This window comes from Lissotriton helveticus, chromosome 3_1 (assembly GCF_964261635.1).
Source record: "Lissotriton helveticus chromosome 3_1, aLisHel1.1, whole genome shotgun sequence".
In the NCBI taxonomy this organism is placed as follows: Eukaryota; Metazoa; Chordata; class Amphibia; order Caudata; family Salamandridae; genus Lissotriton; species Lissotriton helveticus.
Genome location: NC_136061.1, coordinates 1,086,748,730 through 1,086,774,203, shown reverse-complemented (window position 1 = coordinate 1,086,774,203; position 25,474 = coordinate 1,086,748,730). Strand labels below are relative to the sequence as shown.

General features: G+C 40.3%; 1 protein-coding gene across 3 annotated transcripts in view; it reads right to left on the bottom strand.

Annotated features, from left to right (window-relative positions):
• KCNH7 (potassium voltage-gated channel subfamily H member 7) overlaps window positions 1-25,474 on the bottom strand; it is a 1,437,897-nt gene that overhangs the window by 416,383 nt on the left and 996,040 nt on the right. For all 3 annotated transcript variants that reach the window (XM_078681650.1, XM_078681648.1, XM_078681649.1), the window contains one exon: window positions 22,981-23,406. In XM_078681650.1, the coding sequence (XP_078537776.1) occupies window positions 22,981-23,406 (426 nt within the window). The remainder of the gene's footprint in view (window positions 1-22,980; window positions 23,407-25,474) is intronic.

Genomic DNA, 25,474 nt, shown 5'->3' with positions numbered 1-25,474 from the left:
TTAAATAGCTCAGTCCTTCAACGGAATTAAGATAGGTTGAGCTGGGCTTCAAAATCATGAGCTGCAAGTGGCAACGGTTGCCCGAAGCAAGTGGTAGCTCACTACACCACAAGGTGCTTAACAGGAAGATAGTAGTGATCATATCTAACAATGCCCTTACACCAGCTATAAACTGCAAGCTCTTCACTTTCAAAGTAATCTTACAGGATTTAAAGACTTTGATGCATGCACCCACTACAATGACAAGGGTTTATTTTCTATCCTGATGCTGTCTCGTCTTAACCTTAACTTGACACTCTTCACACGTTTACTCTTACTAGAACCTGAAAGGTATCATTTGGCATACCTCGTTCCAATGGTAAGACTTTAGATCAAATATTGCAAAATTTGTGATCTTGAATTAGCACCATATATTCACTTACATGTAGAAATGTTTACACTTTGATAACCGCAACTAATATGTCAGCCATTTACATCTAGTGTGGCCTCAACCATCTTGAAGGAGTTGGGGGTCACTCTTTACTTGAAAGTGCTTCGAAACTGAGAACTACAGGCAAACCTCACTATGGCCAGCTACATTAAGGTGAGGGAAGGGTCAATAGAGACCACTGTGTAAGGCAATTCAACACTACTAGGTACATATAACTATTACCAATAGACAATATAAAGACCAAAGTCGGTTTTAAGGGAAAAAAACTGAAGAACCAACCGTTGCCTTTTTTAAGTGAAACAGAAAGCGTATTAAATGCACAAACACACACTGATCCAGTAATAACTTTTAAATACTTTGCAAAGACATGAAATGTTTCTGAGAAAAGGTGATGTGTTCTCCCCTGTAAAGGTCACAATTGTAGGTAGTAGAATTATAAGTTGAAGCTGTGGATGCAGTGGTTTAATGTGTAATAGTTCACTAATACTCCTTCAGTGAAGTTTCGGGGTACTTTTTAAATAGTAGTAACCTAGCTGAAAACATTCATATGCTGTTCTGTAAGCAGAACTAGGGCTTCACACATTGGTGCTTGACCTAGAAAAACGGAGCAATTCATTTTACAGCTTGATGACACCTACAAATCTTTCAACTTTAGACCTCTACAAACCAAATGAAACAATATTAAATCACCTTGGTCATTAACATCTCAGCACATAAATTACTCAAGTCTCCAATCTAAATATGGTAAAAAAGATAAAAACATCAGTTGTGAAACCCTGAAAAACCACAAAACACAATAAAATAATGCAGACTGCTTAGTGAAAAATCTCGATTAAAGGCAACAAATAACCAAATACAGAGACTGCCATGCCTATTTGGATGTTGAAAGAGCGTCAGGCAGACATTTCTGACCATGGGCTGTATCATGAAGAGCTGCTCTGACTCAGACAAAGTCGAGTGCCTGTTTTTTGCGTGTGAGGTGTCTAAATTAACACATATAACTCAGAATTTTTATGAAATCATGGATGAGAACAAGACAGCACATGTCAGAAAGAGTAAACAAGGATAACCTCTCATTGTTTCAACATGCGTTATTTAAAGTTCTTGGATTAACTCCGAGAATTTCAGAGTTATATTTATAGACTTTTGACTCCTCAAGTGCTGAAAAGGCCTGTGGCTCTGCACTGAGATGACACAGCTCTTCATGTTTTTAGAGTGAAGAGGTGTAAAGGAGTTGTTTGTGTTCACAGATGCGTAGAGATTAAGGCTGGTGAGGGTTTTTATGGTTCAGTTTTGAGTAGGGGGTAGTGAAAGTATTTTAAGGTTCATGAATGGGTGAACTTTAGGGCTAGTGGGGGGTTTTAGTCATTAGGGATGGGTGAAATTTAAGGGCTAAAAGAGGTGTAGAATTCAGAAAGGGGTGCAGTTTAGGCAAGGGGCTTTTAGAGCTTAAGGATGAGTGGGATTTATAGAATGGGTTTTTAGGTGTTTGGTGAAGGGTATAGTTTAGTAGTAGTGACGGGTTTTAGGGTTTAAGAAGGGTTGGAATTTAGGAGTAGAAAGGCTTTTAGCATTCAGGGATAGGGAGAGTTTAGGGTTCAGAGATGGGTGAAGTTTAGATGTAGTGAGGGTTGTATAGTCTTCAGGGAAGGGAGGAGTTTAGGGGTAGAAAGACTGTTAGACCTGAAATCCTTGGAGAAGTTCCCCGCCACCCTTTTTCCAGCTATCCTCCTGTTTTTTGCTGATTTCCTTTTGGTGGCCATAGGACTGCTAATCAGTGCTAAAGTGCTTGTGCTATCGCCCTAAAACATGGCAACAATGGCTTCCACCTAATTGGCACATTTAATTTACTTGTACGTTTCTAGTAAAGTGGACCTACATGTACCCAGGGACTGTAAATTAAATGCTATTAGGCAGACACTCCAGAATTTCGCGATTTAGCAATTTGCAAAAAAACGTGAAATCAGCTGTTTTGTAAAAATGCAGCGATATTTACAAAACTGCCCGCGAAATTTGGAAATGGACGAGGCTCACAAAGGGCTGTGAACACACAACAGATATTTCCACATGTCAATTCCCAACTTTTGGGAAACGAGGACCTCTTGTGGCCATCTTATGATGTCCACAATATTATTACATGATTAACGAGCATTTCCAGGGGAAACTTTCTGCATCTCTCAATATACCTGTCTCCTCTTCAGTTTACACTGTTACCTGACTGTAAACTCACATGCCTCAGGCTGACGGCCTGGCTCTTCAGAGTAGGTCTAGAGGAAATGGGCTGTTGAAAATGAATTGCACTAGATATTCAGGCATCTAGGAAACCATCAACCGTGCACTCTTAGGTTATAACGATCGGTGGTATATAACTAGGTATACTGGCGCCACTCAGGAAACATCACACATGTATTTGCAATCAGAGAAAATCAGATGATGGTGCTGTAAGGTGGAGAGAATCACCAACCTCCCCAAACTGTGGCCTGGGCCAACATAACAGGTATATACAATCCTCAGCACACGTCCACAGGGTAAAGACAATAATAATGTGCAATTGTGTACACAAATTATAAAACAACGTGGTTGTAATCCTTTCTTTCTTTTCTTCTTTTATTTTCTTGTTACTCCATAGAGTTCTTAGCCAGCCAAACATGTTTCGTCGCCACACAGGGAAATTGTCCCACAACTTTTTCAAGGCTAAGTAAACAAATGAGAATTAAAGAGGCCATTGTAACACCATACAGAAACTGGGGGCATATTATCAAGACAGGCGATAAAATTATGGCCGTTTTAGCGGCAGAACACTGCTGCTAAAACAGCGATAATGGGCTTGATAATATGCTCTATTGAATTCCAGTTGAAGCCCATGTTAAATGTGAAGGACATCTAACATGGGCTTCAATTAGAATCCTTTGCTATTGTGGGTAAACAAGCATTCCTGGCCTAAAAATCTTTGTTGCCATACACAAGATACCGCCGACATTAAGTGTACATTACAGTACCTAATAAGCCATCAATTGAAACATTCTCGGGCGCCCTATTTGAGTGTGCACAGCTAAATCTAATAATTTTAAACTCCATGAAGGGGCCGTCATTGAATCAAGAGGATAAGCCTGAGCTAATAGTGACCATTGCTGAGGACTACACTAGCCATATCCTAAAAAAACGTGGGTAAAGTGTGCCACACAGTATATTTATTATTTTAATCGAACTAGTCCTTACATAAGGAATACTCATATCTGAACTAATGCTATTCATTCACATAGGCGTGATGCCACAGATAATGAGTGGTACTAAGAATAAGTATAAATAGCAGTGACTAATAAGCCACCGAATAAGACTGAAATTCATTTGTATATGAGAATACATATTATAGTAATACATAAGTAGGTAACATCAAACGACTGTGCAATTCCAATAATTAAAAAGAAAATGTGTGGCATACATGCTAATTCCTGTCAATACGTAATATCCCCCAATTATTCAGGTATCGCACTGCCTTTCTTAGCCACAGTGCATATCGCTCCTATTCAAATCCCTCTTCCTCATAGTAAACTAGAGATCATCTAAGATCACCCCACCAACAGCACAGTGCTGGTCATAATCAGTATGCATTGCACTCTCCATCTTCTCAAGGTGCTAAAAAATATATGTTTCCTTAAATGTGTAATGGAAATTAACTAATCTCAAGTATGCACACACAATAAGCATGAGCAAAACTAAAAACGTTACATCATGTTGTTAATTACTATTCATAAGTGGATATAAAAAAAGGTAAAAAAACAGCCTTATCATAACATCTCCTCAAACTCTTCAAAGAAACAGAGGCAAATTAAAACATGTATGTAGAAAATATGCAAAGTTCAAACCCATTCATCATTGTACATGACTGTATGTGTTGACCAACATAACCTCTATGCTTTGTCATATAATAGACATCAGATCAACACCCAACCAATAATGACATTCATCTTCCCAGGAAGTAATATAGCTCCTGATCTAAATGTAGCCACATCTCAGTGCTACATAATCTTAGAATCCAGAATGCTTCTCGTCTGCGTAAAGCCAATTCCCTTTTGGCCCCCCCTAGGGTGCCTCAGGGTCTGATCAATTCCATAACATTTGAAGTCTCTATTCCTGTTCTGTGGAGGGCAATACACTATATGTGCTGCAATCGGGTATCTCATGTCTCCTTGCTTAACAGCTCTCATATTCTCCCCATTTCTCTTTAGTAGGGTTACAATGGTGCTGCCCACATACTTTTTGCTGCACTTACATTCAATGATATATACAGCAAATGTTGTATTACAATTAATGTAAGACATAATTCTATATACTTTGTCGCCAGGGCCATCAAACTGTGTTTTCTTGTTGCAGGCCTACTTGCATACATTGCAATGACCGCATCTGTAAAATCCTATAGTGTGTGGAGTCAACCAATTCACTGTCGTTCTTGCCCCAGGATAACTAGGGATTAGTAAGTTTTTGAGGCAAGCCCCTCTCCGATAGGTAATGTCAGGTCTTTCTGTAATTGATCCATATAGGGATCTGTCTGCCTTCAGAATGTGCCATTGCCTACTAAGGCTACGCACAAGTATCCCTTTCAGTGTATTATAGTTCGCGACCATATGTATTTTTTCATTCTTCTCACCTTTTTGTGTTACCTCAATGTGTTCTGTCTCTTGATCTGATGTATTCTTTGTTTGGCCCTCATGAGTGTTTTCTTGTCATAACCCCTCCTAATGAAGCGAGCCATCATTTCTCTTATACATTCTTCAAATTCAGGGTCATCGCTGCAGTTGCGTCTAGCCCGTATCAGTTCTCTAAAGGGGATAGCCCTAATCTGGTGTGCAGGGTGGACGCTAGAAGCATGCAACAATGCGTTACAGGCAGTTGTTTTGCAGAAAAGTCTGCTTGAATCTTATTATTCCTGATATATAGCTCCACATACAGGTTTCTGATTTTAGACTTAATCTGATCGAAATAGGATCACCGGCAAGTTTGAATTATCACCATATGTGAAGTAGGTGATACTGTGGTTATAATTTGTATTCATTCTCTAAGGAGTGATTTGGCCTTGGATGGACTTGGATTTTGACTCCTTCTGCTTTCATTTCTCCCAACTTAGATCTTAACCAGAGACAGTAGAGGTATTTGGTGACAATTTATTTATGCATGACCTTTGGATTTGGTTGATGTATATTGCACTTTCCCAATTTTCTTTGGGGGTTTCTCACATATTGTTGATATGTGTTCTTTTCTTGAATCACTTAGTTGCTATATTCACACACATTGTTATTTTTACCGCTAAAGAGCTTCAGGGTTAATTTGGGTTCCTTCAAAACATACGGATTATAAGACCTTCTCCACCCCCCTGTTTTCCTCTATGGTTCATTTGGGTTGCTAGGGATCCGCACTGTGCATGTTTGCAAATTTGTCTCCAGTCTGCGATTGTAGCTTTACTGAGTCATATGAGATTTATTGTTGTACACCAGTTTCTGTATGGTGTTACAATGGCCTCTTTGTTTCTTATGCTTATTTGAAAAAGTCGTGGGACAATTTCCCTGTGTGCCAACGAAACACATGTTGGCTGGCTACGAACTCTATACAGTAACAAGAAAAAGAAAAGAAAGAAAGAAAGAAAGAAAGAAAGAAAGAAAGAAAGAAAGAAAGAAAGAAAGAAAGAAAGGATTACAACCACGTTGTATAACTTGTGTACACAATTTCACATTTCTATTTTCTTTACCCTGTGGATGTGTGCTGACGATTGTATAAACCTTGCACTCTTATTAAAAAATAAAACCACAACATAGGGAATCATAAAAATAAAATAAAAGGGAGTTAGGAGCGCTGGTAACTTCCTTTCCATATTTTAAAGTTAGTTCAGGTTGTGTCATCCTAAGACTTAACTCAAAATTTGTGTCTAACGTACAATCTTGTTTTTATTTGGCACAATAAATTGTTCTTCGTGTGTTTTCTGACTTCCCTTCAGCTATTCCCTCTTCCCTAGATGTAAAGACAGTTTTGACCATTGATCTACAGTCGATGTTGAAGCTGGGGAACCGGGTCCGAGTCTCGGCAACGACGCTCAACATCCTGTTATTCTGGGCAAATCACTTAATCTCCCTGTGCCTAACAAAAATGAATATGCCCTTGTGTAACGAAACTGGTTCTATGTAAAGTGTTCTGATACCCGATATCTTCAGGTCTAGTTTACGCTATATAAAACTCTAAAAAGAAAAAAAGAAAGAAAGGAATTTAGGTGTTCTACCTCCTATGGGTCAGTCAACAGGTGTAAAAAGGCAACATCACAAACCATACGTAGGCAGGTCAGGCAGGCCATTTCTCAATCCTACAAGTCAGTAGGGGAGATGGTTCCTTCTCAAATTCAAGGTAGTTCAACAAGAGCAGTTCGCTCCTCTAGTGCGTGTGCTCTGTGGATGATGGTGTGCCTTATGAAGACACTTCCAAGCCCCACCTCACTGAATGCTGTTATGCTCCTAACTTCCTCTTAGGTTTTAAGATGCTCTGTGTATTTTGCACAAGGAATAGTACCAGGGTGTTGGGTGTATGCTCAAGTCGACCTAAGAGTACTGGATCATGTAAGCTGGAGGTGACCTCCCAATGCAGTCTGTCTCACCTATTTGGATCAGGCACTACGGTCCTGCGCCCTAGGGTGCCTGAGGAAGCGGTGTCCTGCTTCAAGGATCCAGAGGTAGCGGTGCACCGGCAGGGGTGCGTACATGGGCACTAGAGCATCACAGGGAGAAATACCGCCTCCTCCCATGAGGTTAGGACTTGAGCTGTGCTTCTGTAGAGCTGAAGACACTTTAAACATGCCTATTTCAAAGTGGAATACTCTGCTAAAGCCGTTTCAATTGATTTCAGGCTGAAAATGAATGATTATAAGTAAAGTAGAGTGCCTAAAAAAATACTGCTAAATTTCCATATTTGTGCACCTAAATTTCCATAGTAGTGCCACAAAATTTGGTGATTCATGCCGCAATATCCTAGGGGGTCCTATTAGTCTGCCAGCAGCACTCAATTTGCCACCCACTAAAGTAGCCCTTTAATCGTCACCGGCCTGCTATAGCAGCCTGCATGTGCAGATTAAACTGCCAGTTCGACCTGGTTAAATAAACCTTCCTCCAGGCCTAAAGCTTCCTTTTTAATACATATATGTTGCACCTAGGGTGGGCCCTAAACTGTCCGTAGGGCAGGGTGCAGTGTATTTAAAATGTTGGACATGCACTTTTGACTTCTCCATGTCCTGGTAGCGTAAAAATTTTAATTTTCTTTTTTACTACTGAAAGGTCTATCTCTCCCTTAAGTTAAAATTGGGTTACCTTATTACATTTAATAAGTTATAACTTTCAATTGTGTACAGGTATGAATGTCAAGTTTGGTCTCTGGGAGCAGGTCTTTGTGCCAGCTCCTCAAGTTCTCCTGTCCAGCTTGCCCACAGTCCTCTACCATGTGCTTCCTGTCTGACTGCTGCCCTCTTTTTGTACTTCCTCTGCTTGTTTCTTGCTTTGTTTAGCCTTTTTCTGTGAGTTTTTCTGCCCTATGTTTTGCTTTTTCTGCTAATTTTCCTGTTCTCCATTTTTCCTTTTCTGCTTGTTTTTCTGTCCTCTGGTTTGCCCTCTTCTGCTAATTTTTCCACGCTCTATTTTGTGTTTTTCTGCTAGTTTCTTCCCTTTTCCTGCCATTTCCCTCCTCTTGACAGTCAGCACCCTGCCCTCCCTGCAGGATCGGCTTAATGGGGACCGCAGAGCGACCTCATTGAGCAGGTCCTCGTGTCAGCTCCCCTTGCAACAGTTTTCCTATCCAGCTTACTCACAGTTCGCTACCCTCTGCTGCCTGTCTACCTACTGCCACCTGTCTGTGCCTCCTCTGCTCATTTCGTGCTCTGTTTTCCCTTTCCTGCTCATTTTTCTACCCTCTGTTTTGCCTTTTCTTGCTCACTTTTCTCCCCTCTGTTTTGCCTTTTTCTGCTGGTTTTCTGCTCTCTGTTTTGCCTTTTCTGCATATTTTTCTGCCTTCCATTTATGCCTATTCTGCTTGTTTTTCTGCACTCTGTTTTGCCTTTTTCTGTTCTGTTTTGCCTTTCCTGCTCATTTCTCTGCCCTCTGTTTGCCTTCTCTGTTTGCTCATTTTTGTGCCCTCTGTTTTGCCTTGTTCTGCTTGTTTCACACCCCAGCACCCAGATACACCAGTGGGTGACAGGCACACGTTCTACACATGCTGATTGATTGATATAGTATTCTAATTAAAAGCGCTCTTTAGTGGTAAAGTCGGATATGAAGTTACAATTCTGAAAATGTCACCCCTTTTGTACCGCTTTGTTCGCCATAAGTTGGCAGGATATGCTCAGACGTGAGTCCCTTGCTCACTTTGCCACTGAATTCAAGCAAGCCTGGCTGAAGACGGCAGAAATGCCAGAAACCAGCCCTAGAAAGCTTGTTTCTGGTCCAGGGAAGGCATGGCTTAGCAGTTCGGGCTGGACTGTTCCCATGAGGCACAGGGTCAGACTGATTTGCATATGGCCATGTCTGAACTGGGGTGGCAGAGTGGGCTTAAGAACGGTGATGATTAAACCCAGATCTGTTGATCACCACCCCCTTTTGTACCGCACTGTTAGAAAGTTGGCATTTTCTTGTCCTAACCATTCGGTACTCTTTAGTGCTTGCAGCTTGTATCCTGCATCACATTAATAGGTGTAGCTGGCAGATGGCCTTTGAGGATGACTCCCAGACAGTGAGATAAAGTGGGAATAGGTGTGGGCAGGACGGGCCATCTCTGAATTGATAGAGGGGAGAATCTGTCACCTAACACACCTGCACATCACAAAGGATCTGCCTCAGCCCACTCACAAAGGGTTTGTGCCCCAAAACTAACTGGTGCCAGGGCAGACAGAGAGGATATTTTAGATATCTCTTTAGGGGGAAGTTTCTCTCACTTCAATGTGGGGACCAGGTATAAATATTGAACCCTCAGACCCAAATCTTCAGTACACATCTGAACCTGTTGAAGACTCAAAAGAAGGACTGCTGTGCTGTTCTGCTGCAAGAAGGACTGCTACTCAGCTACCTTGCTACTCTGCTGCCCTGCTGCTTGAATGAGGACTGGACATGCATTTTGATCCCAAGATCATCAGCATTACTTTATGGACCAGTTGGCTGGCCTCCTGATCAGAGCCTCAGCAACAGAAAAAGCCTTCAATTATCTTGAACCCTACACCTGGACACTGACTGCTGTGAGTCCTATCCACCAAGCGATGACACCTGAGTTCTGGAAGTGGGCCTGAAGGTGCTCTGCCAGTCCCACTGTTGTCCTAGCAGAACCCACTCAGGGTGACACATTGCCTCGCAGCCTTGCATCGCAACTACTGCTGCACAACGTGTCCCAAAGCAGGACCCAAGAGCTCCTCAGAACCGATACAGGACTTCACATCACAGCTCTGCAGCTCATCAGAACCACCACTGAGTGACACGTCCACAACGCAGGACCTCTAATCACAGGCCTGCAGCTCCGTCAAACCGCTGCTGTGCAACACCTCACTATGCTATGCAACCAGGATTTAAGGTACTTTGTTCATTGGGCCTAACTTGGTACCTGTATCAAGCATGTGCTTCATCGCAGCCGCCCTGAACTTGTGACTTTGTCCCAGTCTTGCGTGACCAGATAAACACAGTAGGTGTGTTGTGAATTTAGGCACTAGTTCTATTTAAATCTTCAAAATCGTATACCTCCAATTCTACTGATTGGATTTTTGTTGTTTTGGTGTTAAATCATCTATAACATTTTACTCTTTTTCTAAATTGGTGTGGGAATTTTCTTGTGTTGTGTATTCACTTTATTACCACTTGGCGTGCTGCATAAATACTTTACACATAGTCTCTAAGTTAAACATGACTGCTTCTGTGCCAAGCTAGCAGAGGGTTAAGCAAAGATTAATTAGGGGTTTGCTTGTATTTGAACCTGACAAGAATTTTGGTAGCTTCTTAAGTACTGTTTCATCTCCTTCCCCAACTGGTAAGCCAATTTCCTAAAAAGTCCTTTTAGTTTTCAGGGATGGGTGGAGTTTATGGGACAGGAATTGGTATAACTTAGGCATGGTGAGGAATTTTTAGATGGAAGGCACAGATGGTGTTTTTGTGTGGTGAGGTGGCAGTGAATTGAAAGCATCTGAAGTGATTGTTTGGCAATGTAAAATATATTTTGGATTTACGTAAACAGAAATCCAAAATATATCTGTTGAAGTGTAGAACTGAATTAAATACCTCTAACAAAAATGTTTTCAAAAGTAACATTGCATTTACACCTTAAAAATAAGCATGCAAAAAACAATCCATTTTGAAATAAGCATATTAAACTAATCGGTTTCTAGGAAATGGAAAATGCCATTCATTCTGCAATTATCCATTAAAGAGTTGAGGTGGAATGGTTTCTCAGTAATGGTATTCCATTAAACCATTATTCTATGAAATCACATACAATAGTCTCTGCAACATCTGTCTGGCCTCCTAAAAATCGAGATATACTTCATAATTCAGTCATAAATGGGAAAAACGAAGAGCTACCAGTATGATGATTTAGAGTAAATTTCCTTTAACAAAAAAATCATCATTCTTCTTGAGAAAAATCTAGCATCGACAGGCAAGGCAACAGAAAACCTCGTAGCTAGTGACACCGTCAGAGATGTAAAAGCCAATTTCCAAATATTTTGCTAATACACTTGACTCTTTAAATATTTATAGGATATGCAAATAAAGCATTAGTGAGTGTAATCAATGTTATTGATTTCTGCAGAACTGCTTGTAAAGTGTTTTTAGAAGGTCACAACTGTAAGGATTTTGCTATAAGCAGTCTTGTAGTTACACCTGCAACTGCTTCTTTTTAAAAAGCCCTATTGTCAGGCCATCAAGGTAGACACTCAAACTTCTGCTTCTTGAAATGTGCAAGTAATATTTAAAGCTAATGTCCAAGCTAGTTAACTGGAAATCCATTAAGGTTAAATGTAAAATACTCAATCAGTAGTCTGTCCAAACCAAAAGTGTTACTGGCATCTATCATCACTTTAGTTATGGCTGAATGGCTATCCATTTGTCCTAGAATACTTAACATTGAAACCAGATCTATTAAGTGCTCAGTGCTAAATTATTATCAACATGTTGTATTAAAGATGTAAACCATTGCTGTGTTTTTCAAGAGATCACATCTTATTTGTGTGTTTTCTTGGGTTGAAACTCAATCATTCAAATACTGAATACCTACTGTTAGACCTGGCATCCTTGGTGTGGTTTCCTATTGACTTTCAGCCTTCTGGCCTCCTCTTTTAACTGGCTTTTTTGTTTGCTGCTTTAGGATTCTGGGCACTTTACTACTGCCAACCAGTGCTAAGGTGCATATGCTTTGTACTCAAAACATGGTAACATTGGCTTATCCACAATTGGCATGTTTAATTTATTTTTAAGTTGCTAGTAGAATGCACTATATATGCCCAGGGCCTGTTAATCAAATGCTGTTAGTAGGCCTGCTGCACTGTTTGCACCAGCCACTTAATAGCCTTTAAACATGGTTTCGGCCTACCACTGCAGAGCCTGTGTGTGCAGTTTTAAACTGTCATTTTGAACTGGCAAGTTAACCTACTTGCCAGGCCCAAAGCTTCACTTTTATTACATATTAGTCAACCCTAAGGTAGGTCCTCGGCAGCCCTACGGGCAGGGTGCAGTGAGTTTAGAAGGTGGGATATGTACTTTTGAGTTTTACATGTCCTGGTAGTAAAAAACTGCTAAATTCGTTTTTCATTACTTCAAGGCCTATCTCTCCCATAGGCTAACATCGGGATTGCCTTAAAATCTTTTAAATGTAATTTCAAATTGGGAAAAGATAGAGATTTGAAGTTTGGTCTCTCTCGACTTTAAAATTACATCTTTTGGTGCTGTTGGATGTTAAATTCTGAAAATGCCACTTTTAAAACGTTGTCATTTTCTTACTTTAACCGTTCTGTGCCTCTGAGGGAGTAGGGGTTTGACATTTGCAACCTGATGGCCCAGCACCAAGCTGATGTCCCTACTGAGGTAGATCTGGAGGGAGGAGCTGACACTTGCACCTGAATAGGGCTGTGCCTGTCGCTACATAAAGAGCAGCATACCACCCTGTAGTGAGTCAGAGCAGGAAAGTCAAGGACCTTGTGATCTTCAAAGGCCTCTTTGAAGTCTCCCTCACTTCTAAGGCACATTTGGGTATAAGTAGTGGACACATGACACCACCATATCAGACCATTTTGTAACCAAAGACATTCTGCCTGGAAGGGTGAGCTGCTGTGCTTTAGGAGGGACTGCCACTTGGCTACCTGCATTGCTGTGTTGGCCTGCTGCTGATGATTCCTGTGTTGAAGAAGTGACTATCACTTTGCTTCTTGCTCTGCTGTGTTGGTCTGCTGCCTGCGGTTTCTTACCTGGGAGTAAGAGAGACTGGACCTTTTTTGTACATCCTTGAACCCAAGTTTCTCCAAGGGCTTGCTGGCTTGCCTCCTGTTTTCTGAAGTCTCTGGATCACAATGTAACTCTGCTGGTGCTGCTGGACTCTGCCCTCTGTGATTCCAACCCCTGCCCGAGGTACCCCCCCAGTCCTGGGCCCCCAAAAATCAAAGCATTGTTACCACTGTGCCGATCAGAGCCAACACAGTTACCTTTGATGCCCAGCTGATCCAAGGACATCCTTGCACTGCTCAACGACGACGCATTGACCAGACTGCAAGCTTTAACGACGACACAGAGCTGATGTGAGGCTCGACAACATAGCAGCGCCGATCCAAAGATACCACTTTGAGGCTTGATTTCGACGCATCAACATGACTATGTGAACTGGAACCGACTCATCGAGTCTGCGACACCGACGCTTGCTCCAGACAAGGTACTTTTTCTGCTGGACCTGCGTGCGTCCTGTTGTCAGCCTGTCTTTCATTGTGGTGGGCCTGAACTTCGTATTTAACCCTGTCAAGCGCCACCTCAAGTAACCTTTTAGCGCTATTGATTTCTAACACTGTTTTTGGATTTCATCTTTAAAAATTCATATCTCGAGTTCTACTTAGTGGATTTTTGTCATATGGGTCTTGTTTTACTTAGATAAACATTCTCTATTTTTCTAAACTGGTGTGGAGACTGTTTGTGGCGTTTTCACTGTGTTACTGTAATTAAAGTGTTGCCCAAATACTTTACACATTGCCTCTTAAGTTAAGCCTGACTTCTCTGTTCCAAGCTACTGGAAGGGCACAAGTTAATTTAAGTTGTCTATTTGACTTAGCCTGACTAAGATTGTGGCTCCTGCTTGGACAGTGTGTATATCCTGCCAACCAGAAGCCTCAATTTCTAAAACCTACCAAGTGAAGCAGTAGCCAAATTGGGAGTACAAACACAGGCATTAAAAGGTCAGATGAATTCTCAGTATTACAAACGTTGGACTAATTGTTGTTGAGAAAGATATTCACTATTCTTGTAACAAAAGCTGATTGGATTACTTTATTTGAGATGAACAATAAATAATTCACCCCCAAAACTCTTGTTTGTTTCAACAGTTCTTCAGTCCTTAAATACATTTGCACCTGTCACTCATTCCCCAAGATTAGGATTTAGATATTTGAGAAAGGTGAGGCAGAGAATGATGTGATGACAAATACATGGTGATTAACTATCATAGGTAGAAATACATTTCTTTTATTTAAAAGTATATAGGGATAGTATGAAAATACACAGGTAAAAAGTTCTAAATATAGTGCAAGGGTGTAAGTCAAAATATCAAACACAGAAAAATCCTCTGACATAAATATTGCGTTATGTGCTACCTTTAATCATAAACATCATCATCATCATCATCATTTTAGAATTAATCAAGCTCATTGCTCCAGTAATATATTTTATGATTGAGTTGGAGGTAGAGTTGAGGTGACATCCCAACCTAACATAAGTAAGACTTCTGTAATTATCCCAATATTGGGAAATTGCACACTGCGCCCACTTGTCGCTAACACTGCGTGGTTTCCCTTTATTTATGACACTACTAGTTTTGGGTCCCACCACTTGGTAGGCCAGGCTCCTAATTTCAGTCACTGATTCAATGTATGTCTTATAATAATGCATGTCTGTTACTTGACATACACAAGTTTCCCAGCCGGTGGCCTTTCATGGAGACCTATCTGCCACTGGTCGTATATATTTATTTACTTTTTGCTTTTCGATTCTTATTTAGTGAGTCTCAATAGCAGAGAGGGCGCTGGTCTATATGTTTGAGGATGCTATTTAGGCAGAAACATGTTCACCTCCCTTATCAGGTTGAATTAAGCCCCCTTCCTTTTTATTGTCTACCAACTGGAGACAAGAATACAATGACCGGCCCACCAGGAGGTAGTGTTACCACTTCTATGTTTCCCCTCTGCAGGGTTCAATCCGTTAGACAACTTTCACTGACATTCATGGAGGATCCTCTTCTGACTTTGCTAAAACATCAAGAATTCCCCTCCTATTAGAGTTGTAGCTCACAATGGCACCCTAATGATGTTGATGTGAAGAGGGGCCCTATGATGAAGCATGCTGCCTATGGGTGGGTAAGATTGTTTGTCTTCAAAGAGGACTGGACCAATGAATTTTGGTCACATGTTGCTGTGAGCTTCAAATTACAATTGTGATTTAGACAATTCCACTAGTCTGTCAAGCAAGCTTGAGATATGAGTTTCATTGGCAGTCTGATGCCCCTTATGTGGATCACCTCAATATACTGGTTAGACACTAACCAATTCAATTAACCAAACTACTCAAAATAATTGTTGTTCAAATAAGATTTACAACTTTCGAGCTCTGACACATTCATGTAAAAAGTGACCACTCAGAAAATATTGTTTCTTATCTCTTATTAATAACTTTGAACCTGTTCATTGCACTGCCATTTGTGCACATCCCCTCAATAATGTCTAAAGCCTCTTTAATCCTATTATTAGCACACTCCATGGATATTGTTCCATCAAAGTGACTGAGTTTTACATTACAGAGTGATGCTCTGACACTTGAACATATAGGATTGAAGATAGATAGATGTTTAGGAACTTTTCTTGCCACCATGGTCAAATAATATAACCAACCAAACTAAGGACCATATAATACCACCTCTTGGAAGTGCATCTTTGAATGAGTTCCTCCATAAACCACTTGTTTGCTTTGGTAATGTTGACAGTCTTTGCAACATGACACACAAAAAGATGAAGGGAGGAATACTTGCCAATAATCTTGTCTACTGGCAATACCAAGACATCAGCCCCTTGCTTGCCGTGTGATACAATTTGAGCTATTCCACACTGGCAAAGCCTAATGAGGTTGAAATCAGTCTGAAGTGTATTGTGCTCCCTCTTGGAGGGGCATTGCCTGGCATTTCAAGGTGGACTGTTTCCATGAGGAGCAGGGTCAGTAATTATTTGCATAAGTCAGGCTTCTTTATAGAGTGCAAAAGTGTGTGAACATTGATTGGTTATAATGCTACCCAGAGTGATTGCCAGTGGTTTAGACTATTTGCATGCATTCCTCCCATAATTTTTAGTTTTTTAGTCTTTATAACATATTCACTTATTTTAGGTCTGAGTAATCCAAAATGACAATTGTATTTTAGCAGATCTCCAAGATTTCTAAGATCAAGTACAAACACATCCATACAGAGAATTGATATCCAAGGGGATAGGTAGCACACTGCTTCTCATCCCAGCACAGTTCTCCCAAATGCATCTTGGTAAATGCAGTACGCTTACTTCCAAAGTTGCTATACTTCGTCACCAAAATTGGTGCAGGTAGTGCTGCTATCTCTGGACACATGTTTCTGGGTTTAGCCCTTCATCAGTAGAGAGCAAAAGTAGTGTAGAACAGAGAAAAGTAAGCAGGGGTTGCTGAAATGGCGCCCAGTCATAACATACAGTTTATGATTCTCTTGCTTTCATGGAAGATCACCATGGATAAATAGAGGTATTTCAATAACGCAATAAATTCAATAAAATAGGACTATTTTTAATTTATGCAAGATAGAGATTACATCTATAGGTGTAAATATTTGAAGGCAACTACTTGCAGATACCTACACTAAAAATACAACATATTCTGCAATGTTTATAGATATTCAATAATTTAGCAGTCTGATCATTTACTACCTTGTGAAGATTGATTCATCAAAAGTGCGTTCAGGAATACACAATGGAAAAAAATGAAGCCAATATATCATCACAGGTATTGCCAAGTCAAGCTTCTTTTTCAGGATACATTGAGTTGCCTGGGGACTGCGCCACAAAACATTTACCCTTTTTTATATGAGCCACATACTAATTTACACAATTATTTGCTGCTAAATGCAAGTCCATCTCTAAAATGAAATACATATTTTTGAACTTATGAATATGTTAGATCAGAAATATAGCAAAGTTACTGATCAGTTGTATTGTGAGCACAATGGACACCATTTGAAGACCTAGTTTATTTATGTATAAATATAACAGGACTATTGCTAGGCTGACCATGGTACTGTGCAAGACAAATACATCCCTACCTGACCAAAACTAGTTGCATATTTGTCATATTTTTGTGATGCAGACTCTGAGACCCACGAGAACCAAATATTCCCAGTCAATCGCCACATTAAAGAATACTCTGTCCTCCCAAAGGATTGGGCAGGAAGGACCGGGGAGGAACAGGACATATCAGCATGGAGTAGAGCGGGGACTGTGGGCATTTTTTTTTTTAGCAAGGTAAACAATCAGTTTATTTTTATAACCATATGCATTGATATGACATTCATAATACTCAAATACATGAATTGCTATTATTATAGAATCAATTTCACTTACCCAATCTGAGAAACCTAAAAAGGGCAGGGGGTCCTTAGACAGTAACTAGAGTGCACATCGATTGGATTCTGTCAGTAGCAAATATGTACTAATAAATACATTGACAGGAGTGTTGGGAGTCTACATAATGCACAAGGTAGGTTTTGTTCTTTTCTAGAAGAAAGGCATCCCACTAGTATGAGGTTTGCAACAAAAACAATTATCATTTTCAATTATTTTAACAAATATGATGTGAATTGGGGCTCAGCTCTTTCAGGTAGCATTTTAAACTTGCATGTGAGCGCTCTAAAGAAAATATATACCTTCCTCTTACTGTACTCCCCAAACAAAACTCACAATGCCAATGTTATCAAAAATGAGCCACTCTATCCTCACACCCCTAATGATTAATCCACCAATGTCTTACTCCAAGACAATTATGTACTCCTGTAACACACACATGGTGGGATAACACCATGACTGAAAAAGCCCATCACTTGATCCTGAGCCTTTGGCCAACTACATACTAGTCTCTGGCCTCTTCTTCATAGCAAGTACGGTTAACTGCAATAGGCACTCCCAACTTGCCTGGATCAAACTCACTGAATACTGCACTAGAATCCTTACCCGACTAGTGATCAAGACCACCTGAATTAATGAATTAGTTTGTCCCCACCTCATGAATTACACTAGTCTTTGCAGTGGTATGGGTCTAAATTATTATTGCAAAATCACTAAGGGGGACTATAGCCAAAACACGACCTCCGACAAGTCCAAACAATGCAGCCTATCTGATTATGATCTGAGTTATATCTTGCTTCTTATGAGTTCACTGCACTGGATTTCAATAGAGGCAAATATAGAAATCAAGATTCTCTGTTAACTTGACAAGTTCTTGGCGGGACACCACAGTACCTAATTAGGATGTTTCTAATCCTAACAGACAAACAGGCATCTATGGTCAGCAAATGAAAACCGTCTTTCAATCTACTTGGTGAGATTCAAGAATTCCGAAGTGGTAAGACTTCACATACAGGCCTACCTATGGAATTCCCTTCCTCTCACACTAAGGGGTTGATTAGGATAGCGGTTTTTCCGCATCCTCCGGGCCGGCGGAAGCCGCCGCCGGCCCGGAGGATATGGAAAAACCGCAGCGGACCCACCAAAAACCCACCGCCACATTAGGATGGCTGGTGGGTCCTGGTTTCCGTCCGCAGCTTTTCCGCCGCGGTTGGCTTACTACCGCGGCGGATAAGCACTAATATGGTGACGGTGATTCTCAGACACCGTCAGCCATATTAGGATGCCCAAAAAGAAATGCTTTTCCACGGCGGGTTTTCCGCCGTGGAAAAGCATACGGAGCCTCACTGCGGGGGCCCGTTGCGGGCCCCCTGGGTGAAGGGGGGGGTGCACATGAGGGGTACCTATGGTACACCCCTGCATTTGTATGCAGTAATCGGCAGGCACCGGTGCCTGCCGCTTGCTGCAAACAAATGCAATGTATGCATTTTTAACATTGCGGCGGGTGCAGCTTGAAGCTGCTCCAGCCGCAATGTTAAAGATAGAGGATGTGACCGCCACCCTGGCGGTCACATCCTAATCTGCACGGAGGGACCGCCGCAGCCCCTGCGGACGATCCCTCCTACTCTATGGTGGCGGACGGACTCAGGTCCGTCCGCCATCATAATGTGCCCCTTAATGTGGGATTACATCAAACAAAAAGGCTTTTAAATTGCCTTGTGTTGGCAGATGAACAGATTAATTTCCATCTAACTTCCCCTTCATCTTGCAGATCCTTACTTCTACTGAATTATCTGTTTCATTATCCTCTCTGATACAACTTTACTCACTTAGTGCTATGGAGTGGCCATTTTGTAACATACAGACTATTTCTGCCCTACCCTGTTAACAAAATGTTATTCCTTGATGGTGGTTGGATTAATTTATTAATTGACTCTTTAAGCATGCTACATGGACAAATCCACTGGCTAAGGTCTATAACAAAGCAAAACCCATTCAAACAGTGCACTCCTGTGGGTTATGTTACCATGTACACTGCTAAGCTTTAGTGAGTTTGATTACATTAAGAAAGCACAGGTTTTATGATGTGAGCCCCAGGGTGTACAAATGCATGCACTCCAGTACACGTGTGATATGAGAATTGCTTTCTTAACAGCTATTTCTGAATCTAAAACGTGGATAGAATTAATTCTGATATAATTTTAGACAACATGATTTAAAACAAGAGGTAATGTACTTGTCTATTCACAGATGTGCAGGAGAAAGGTTCCACCTTCCTCTGGAGTTTACTATTTCAAAGTAGGCTCCAACAATGTAGCTTTTGAAAGGACTATTTGCAATCATGCAAATGCTATAACAGGTAGTATAATACAGTGTTCCCATCTACTATGTCAGCAACAACCTAGTGACACTTGGTGTTAAGCTATCATTGTGTTGATGCATGAGAGTATTTTTCATTACATATTAAACACATGGGCTACAGGCTGGCGGATAAAATTGAAAATGAGGATGGGCAGATCTATCCATGTTTGTTTCCCGGACCAAGTGCTAGAAAGCATATGGGCACGTAGTACTCATTTGGCCATGTAGTACTCCAATACATGCATAGAGGTTTGTTTTTTAAACAGGTAGACTGGTAATATTAAATTAGGTACTGGGTGAACTAATTCTGCAACAATTTAGCAAAAATAATTTAAAGAGCACTTGTCTACCTACAAGTGGTCAGAACAGCTTTCCTCAAATTGCAAGAGAAAGGAACCATCTTTCAACTTCAGTCACAACACAGGGTATTCACCATAAATATATCCCTCGAGACTATTATCTTAATTATGTAAATGCTCCAACATGTGATAATGTACTATAACATACCTTTTAAGATCTGTAACAACCTAATGAATCTAGTATTACTGTTCTGAAACATGACAATATTTTCTTTTCTTGTTGAACTCATGAAAAAGTGTATACATTTTTTAACTAAGCTGAATATATTAATTGACTTTGTAGGTCTCAAGAATACAAACTGTTAACCCCCTGATGAAGACTAAAATGTTCTCAAAATGCACTGAGGCATGTATGAAACTTATGTGAAAGAATGACACATGAATACATTAAAGACATGAAGGGGCTCATTATGATGTCGGTCGGAGTTGCCTCCTACCGACATCACAGCAGTCTCTGGACTGACCGTCCTTCAGTAGGCGGTCCTGAAACTGTAATTCTGATGCAACCGCAGATGGTGCGGTCACAAGCTCCCATAGAGAAATGGAAGTTTCTGTTAATCCCTGTACCGCGTGGCAGACACCGCGGCCATAGGTGCCCCCAGGCATCCAACCAGAGGCGGCCGAGGCATGGCGGCCCCTAGTCACTTTCCAACAGGTTTTTCATGTCGGAAAGCCCAGCATGAAACTCCTTTAAGAAACTGACATCCTTATCCCCGTGGTGGAAACGCCGTTCAAAGGAAATTATGTGTGGCCTCCAAAAGGCTGACAGCCTCTTTGATCGGCCAGTTTAAACTCTGATCGCCTACATATTAATTAATAACAGGTAAAGGTGCCTGAAAGGGATTTACTTAAGCACACTCAGTCTGACAATTCATAAAATGATATATTCATATTTCATTAATTTGATTAATGAAGAATGTATACCTGTTGCATCAGTATCTTTTGTAGATCCTTTGGGAAGATATTGAAAACTGAAGTAGATATTTTTTAACTGCAAGTTACCGGCTAAAACCTTGATATATCATTGTATGAATTGTCAGACTGAGTTTGCTTAAGTAAATCCCTTGCAGGCACATTTACCTGTTATTACCTAATTTTCCCAAGCCTCCAAGGGTCGATAGGGTTGCCCATTTTCATTTTCTGTACATTCTAATTAGGCAGTCGGTCTTCAAACCTACGATATTGGTCAGTAAGCCTCCAACGAGTGGTCAGAGGCTCACCGACCGACATAGTAGTATGGCCTAAATTTGTAAATAATTTTAATGTAGAAGTCTAACCCAAAAACCTTACTTTAACATTAGTGCGCATTTATGAGTAAAAAAACCAACATTGAGGCTACATTGAAATCAATGCAAAGTTGTTCAAGACAACACAAATTGAATAAGGAGCACATCAAAAACAGGCTTACTGAAGCACAGCTGTCCACAGGGCCACACAGAGGTATGTCAATTGAATATGCTTGATTTGGCAATGTCAGCCCCAGAAAGTAATCATTTCAATAAACCAAATGATTACTTATTGCATTAGGTATAACTTATATACACAAAATGTTTGCCCATTTTTTACTCACTATGTAAAAAATGCACTTAGATACATATTTATTTTTATGCTTTGCCCTTTCCCTTTATCCAATATTAGATACTTCCATTTGATATTATGGGTTTTCGTTTCCCACATCACTCATGATATGCATTATTGTAGTAATACCTGTCTGGACTAAATTCATAAGGCTATACTTTACAAAGTTTATTTTACTAGGCATAGGCGGATGGTTTTATTGTTAACACTTGAAGTTAAAACATATATTTTTATAATGTTGATTTCCTTTACATGCATATTCTAAGGTTTTTGTAACGTATAAAAAGGTTGAGCTTAATTGCAAGCTTGGCATGAGGAAAGGTCCAAGATAAGTATTACCTCTTTTTTGTAGTAGTAGTCCATGAAACTGCTAAAACTTACCCCATGGTATATTGTTCCAACTAAAACAGGAAATAAAAGAGTGTCATGTGAAGACTGGGGAGATGGGCTGATTATCTGACCCTGGAATCCTAATTTTGCCTTTAATCGTTATGTGCAATGTACTGCTGTTTCTCAAAAGAATAATGCTAAATCATTACCTTCAACTAAAATGAGACCCTCCCTTTCTTAAGCGAATAAGAAAACAGTCTGAGAAATTCAAATATATATTTAACTCGAGTACAGTATATACTTGTTTTTTACAGTTTTATATAGTGCGAACATGACCCAAATCGGGTATCAGAACACTTTACACAGCAGCAGTTGCATTTCATGAGGACACATGAATTTTTATTTTGTTAGGCACGGGGAGATTAAATGATTTGCCCGGAATCACAGGAGACTCGAACACAGTTCCCCAGATTCGAGGTCGACCGCCCTAGCCATTAGGCCAACTCCTCTCTCAATGTGAGTAATTTTTAAATTGAGCCCATGCCATGTTATTTGTGACTGGAATATGATAACCTGCCTCCTGTGTCTAGCAACTGGAATCATACAATGCCGTCCCTACTATTTATGTGTGCATGCGATTCAACAGTTAAGAATCGTATTGAGACAAATATTGGAGGTAAAATTGTAATTTCTAATTTACTGAATCGTATTGCGACAAATATTGGAGGTAACATTGTAATTTCTAATTTACTGTTATGATGCATTCCCACAGACAAAACTGCAGTAATAATTGTATTGGTCTTGATTCTGTATATGTTTATGATCTAAAATAATATCCTTTTTGACAAAAATAAATAAATAAAAATTAAATCACATGAACAAAACCCTCTTGTGTTAATTTGATTATCCGAGAAGGCGGTCTGTTTAAAAAACTAAATCATTCCCAGTGAATAAAACCAAGGTAAAACATGCACTTGCTGTGTTAAAATTATGAAAAATGTGAGATGTTATGGAAGTGGTTCAAAAACAAAAGTAGTTTTTCTTACCTCATCGGAGCCTGATCCAAAGATTAGCAGGTCAAAGGGTATTGCCGCAACCATGTCAATTAGGAACCAGCCTTTGAAGTAGTGAATGGCTATTCTTGCAGGGTCACTTACCACTTCCTCATTCGTGTTTACATATGTTGTTCTGAAGTTTATGAGAATGTCAATAATAAACATAATATCAACCATTAAGTCTACAACATTCAACGGACTGCAAGAATATCCACACTCGCGTCGCTTCTGTTCCTCTCGGTCATTCAGAAGGAAGGCCGCAGAATACGGGGTAAATATGGCTGTGTAGATGACAAGCAACAAAATGAGCCAATCCCAGACGGCTTTGAAAGGGCTGTAGTGCAAAATTGTAAACTTGTTCATGCGAGGTGTTTGAAGTTTGTATTCCGGTAACACATCGGCACCCAACGATAATACCTGAACAAAGACAGAGAGAGAGAGACGAGTATCAACAACTGTAAGTGATACTTTTAAAGTTAAATAATTATATTCCAAATCAGCCACCCTATGCACCCCTTTGAGAGTGTATTTTTTTAATACAGGAAGAAGGGTAAAAGATTATGGGGCAGATGTATCAAGATTCCATTTTGCGATTTCTAAATAGCGATTTTTAAGGAATCGCTATTTAGAAATAGCAAAATGGAATGTATGAAAAAAATCGATATTTTTTTGCGATTCCTTACACTTCCTTATTTGCGAAATCGCATTTTGCGAATTCGCAAATAAGAATCATTTCCCATGCATTCCTATGGGCCATGAGGCCCATAGGAATGATTTCGAACTAATTCTCAAATTGCGAATTCGCAATTTGCTAATCGCAATTTGAGAATTATTTCAAGGGTGCAGGGGTGTCTGAAAGACACTCTACTGCACCCCGGAAATGTACATATGTGTTCATATGGCGCACATACAGGCCCCATGGGCATGTGTGTGCGTCACATGCCACCTTAAAAAATGCAAAATTGTGCATTTGTTGAGGACTTCGCAAATTACCATCAACTACAAGTTGGTGGTAATTTGCGATTCTGTAACCAAAATTCGCAAAAGAAAAATGCTTCATACATAGCATTTAAGGAATCGCAAAATTTGCGATTCCTTAAATGCTATGGCAAATTAAGGAATCGCAAATCTTTGCGACTTCTTAATTTGCGAATTTTTGATACATTCAAAATCATGCAAAATGACCATTTGCGAGTCGCAAAGGCCGAAATTCTGCGAATTTCGGCCTTTGCGAGTCGCAAAATGGTTGATACATCTGCCCCAATGTGATTACTGGCTAAGCTTCATTACATTCTGGAATGAAGCTCGGGATGCTTTCCATTGTAAGATGTACAGTTAGAAATTACATAGATCTACATTTGCTTCGTAGATAAATTAACTACACATGATCTGGTTGTGTTTAGAGCTTGCAAATAAATTCATAGGCATAGATATCAGCATGCAAATTTAAAATATTCCTAGACATCACAGTTTCTCTCTCACATACACAATTATTATTTCTGGACCAAACGACAAAAACGTTGTTCTTTTTATAGAACAGGAAACATTTGCTACATTTAGTAATTTAGCCTATACTGTTACGGTCACGTGAGAGAAGAGGATGCACATATTTGACAGGAGGTCAATATATCTAAATATGGATTGTTTTAATACTTCTTTGATGACATAATTGTGGTGCTATATCATGGCGATGAATGTCAACTTCGTTAATGTCCCTCTCGAGGAATCAGATCAGACGAATTGACCTAAAAGAAATTTGGGGGCATATTATCAAGAACAGGCGATACAATTATCGCCGCTTTATCGGCAGGAAACTGCTGCTAAAGCGGCGATAATGGGCTTGATAATATGCCCTTGTGAATTACCATAGCAGCCCAGGTTAACACCCGAACCTGGGCTGCTATGGAAAGTCACAGGGACATATTATCAAGGCCATTATCGCCGCTTTAGCAGCAGTTTCCTGCCGATAAAGCGGCGATAATTTTATCGCCTGTTCTTGATAATATGGCCCTAGGTTTTATACTGTCTGGCCGGATGTGTGGATTCGTTCTGTAAAATGCATTTTGCAATGGAAATTAACTGCAGGTGCTTGTCCCTCGTGGCTTTCCTCCTTGAGTTATTCATTTTATGGGGGAATCGCCCTGCTCCTTCTTTCCACACCAGACACTTTCTCATGCCCTCCACTCCTTTCTTGTCCGAGGTGCTGGATAGGTCTCTGCTGTCAGCACGTGTCCACTCATTCCCTTTTCTGATATGATTCATTATCATCAGGGTGGCAGCCCACTCTCTGCAACAGAATCAGGCCCAACCCTTTTACTACAACTCCTAGAACACATGCCCACCTCATTATTACGACTCCCAAAACTCATTAGGTTTGTCAAATTAAATCCCCATGTTCTAAAGCATTGTGTCCTGACAACATGGTGCAAAGTACTTTTCCAATCCCCTTCTCTTTGTACTCTCCTTCAAAGATTTCCTTGCTCTG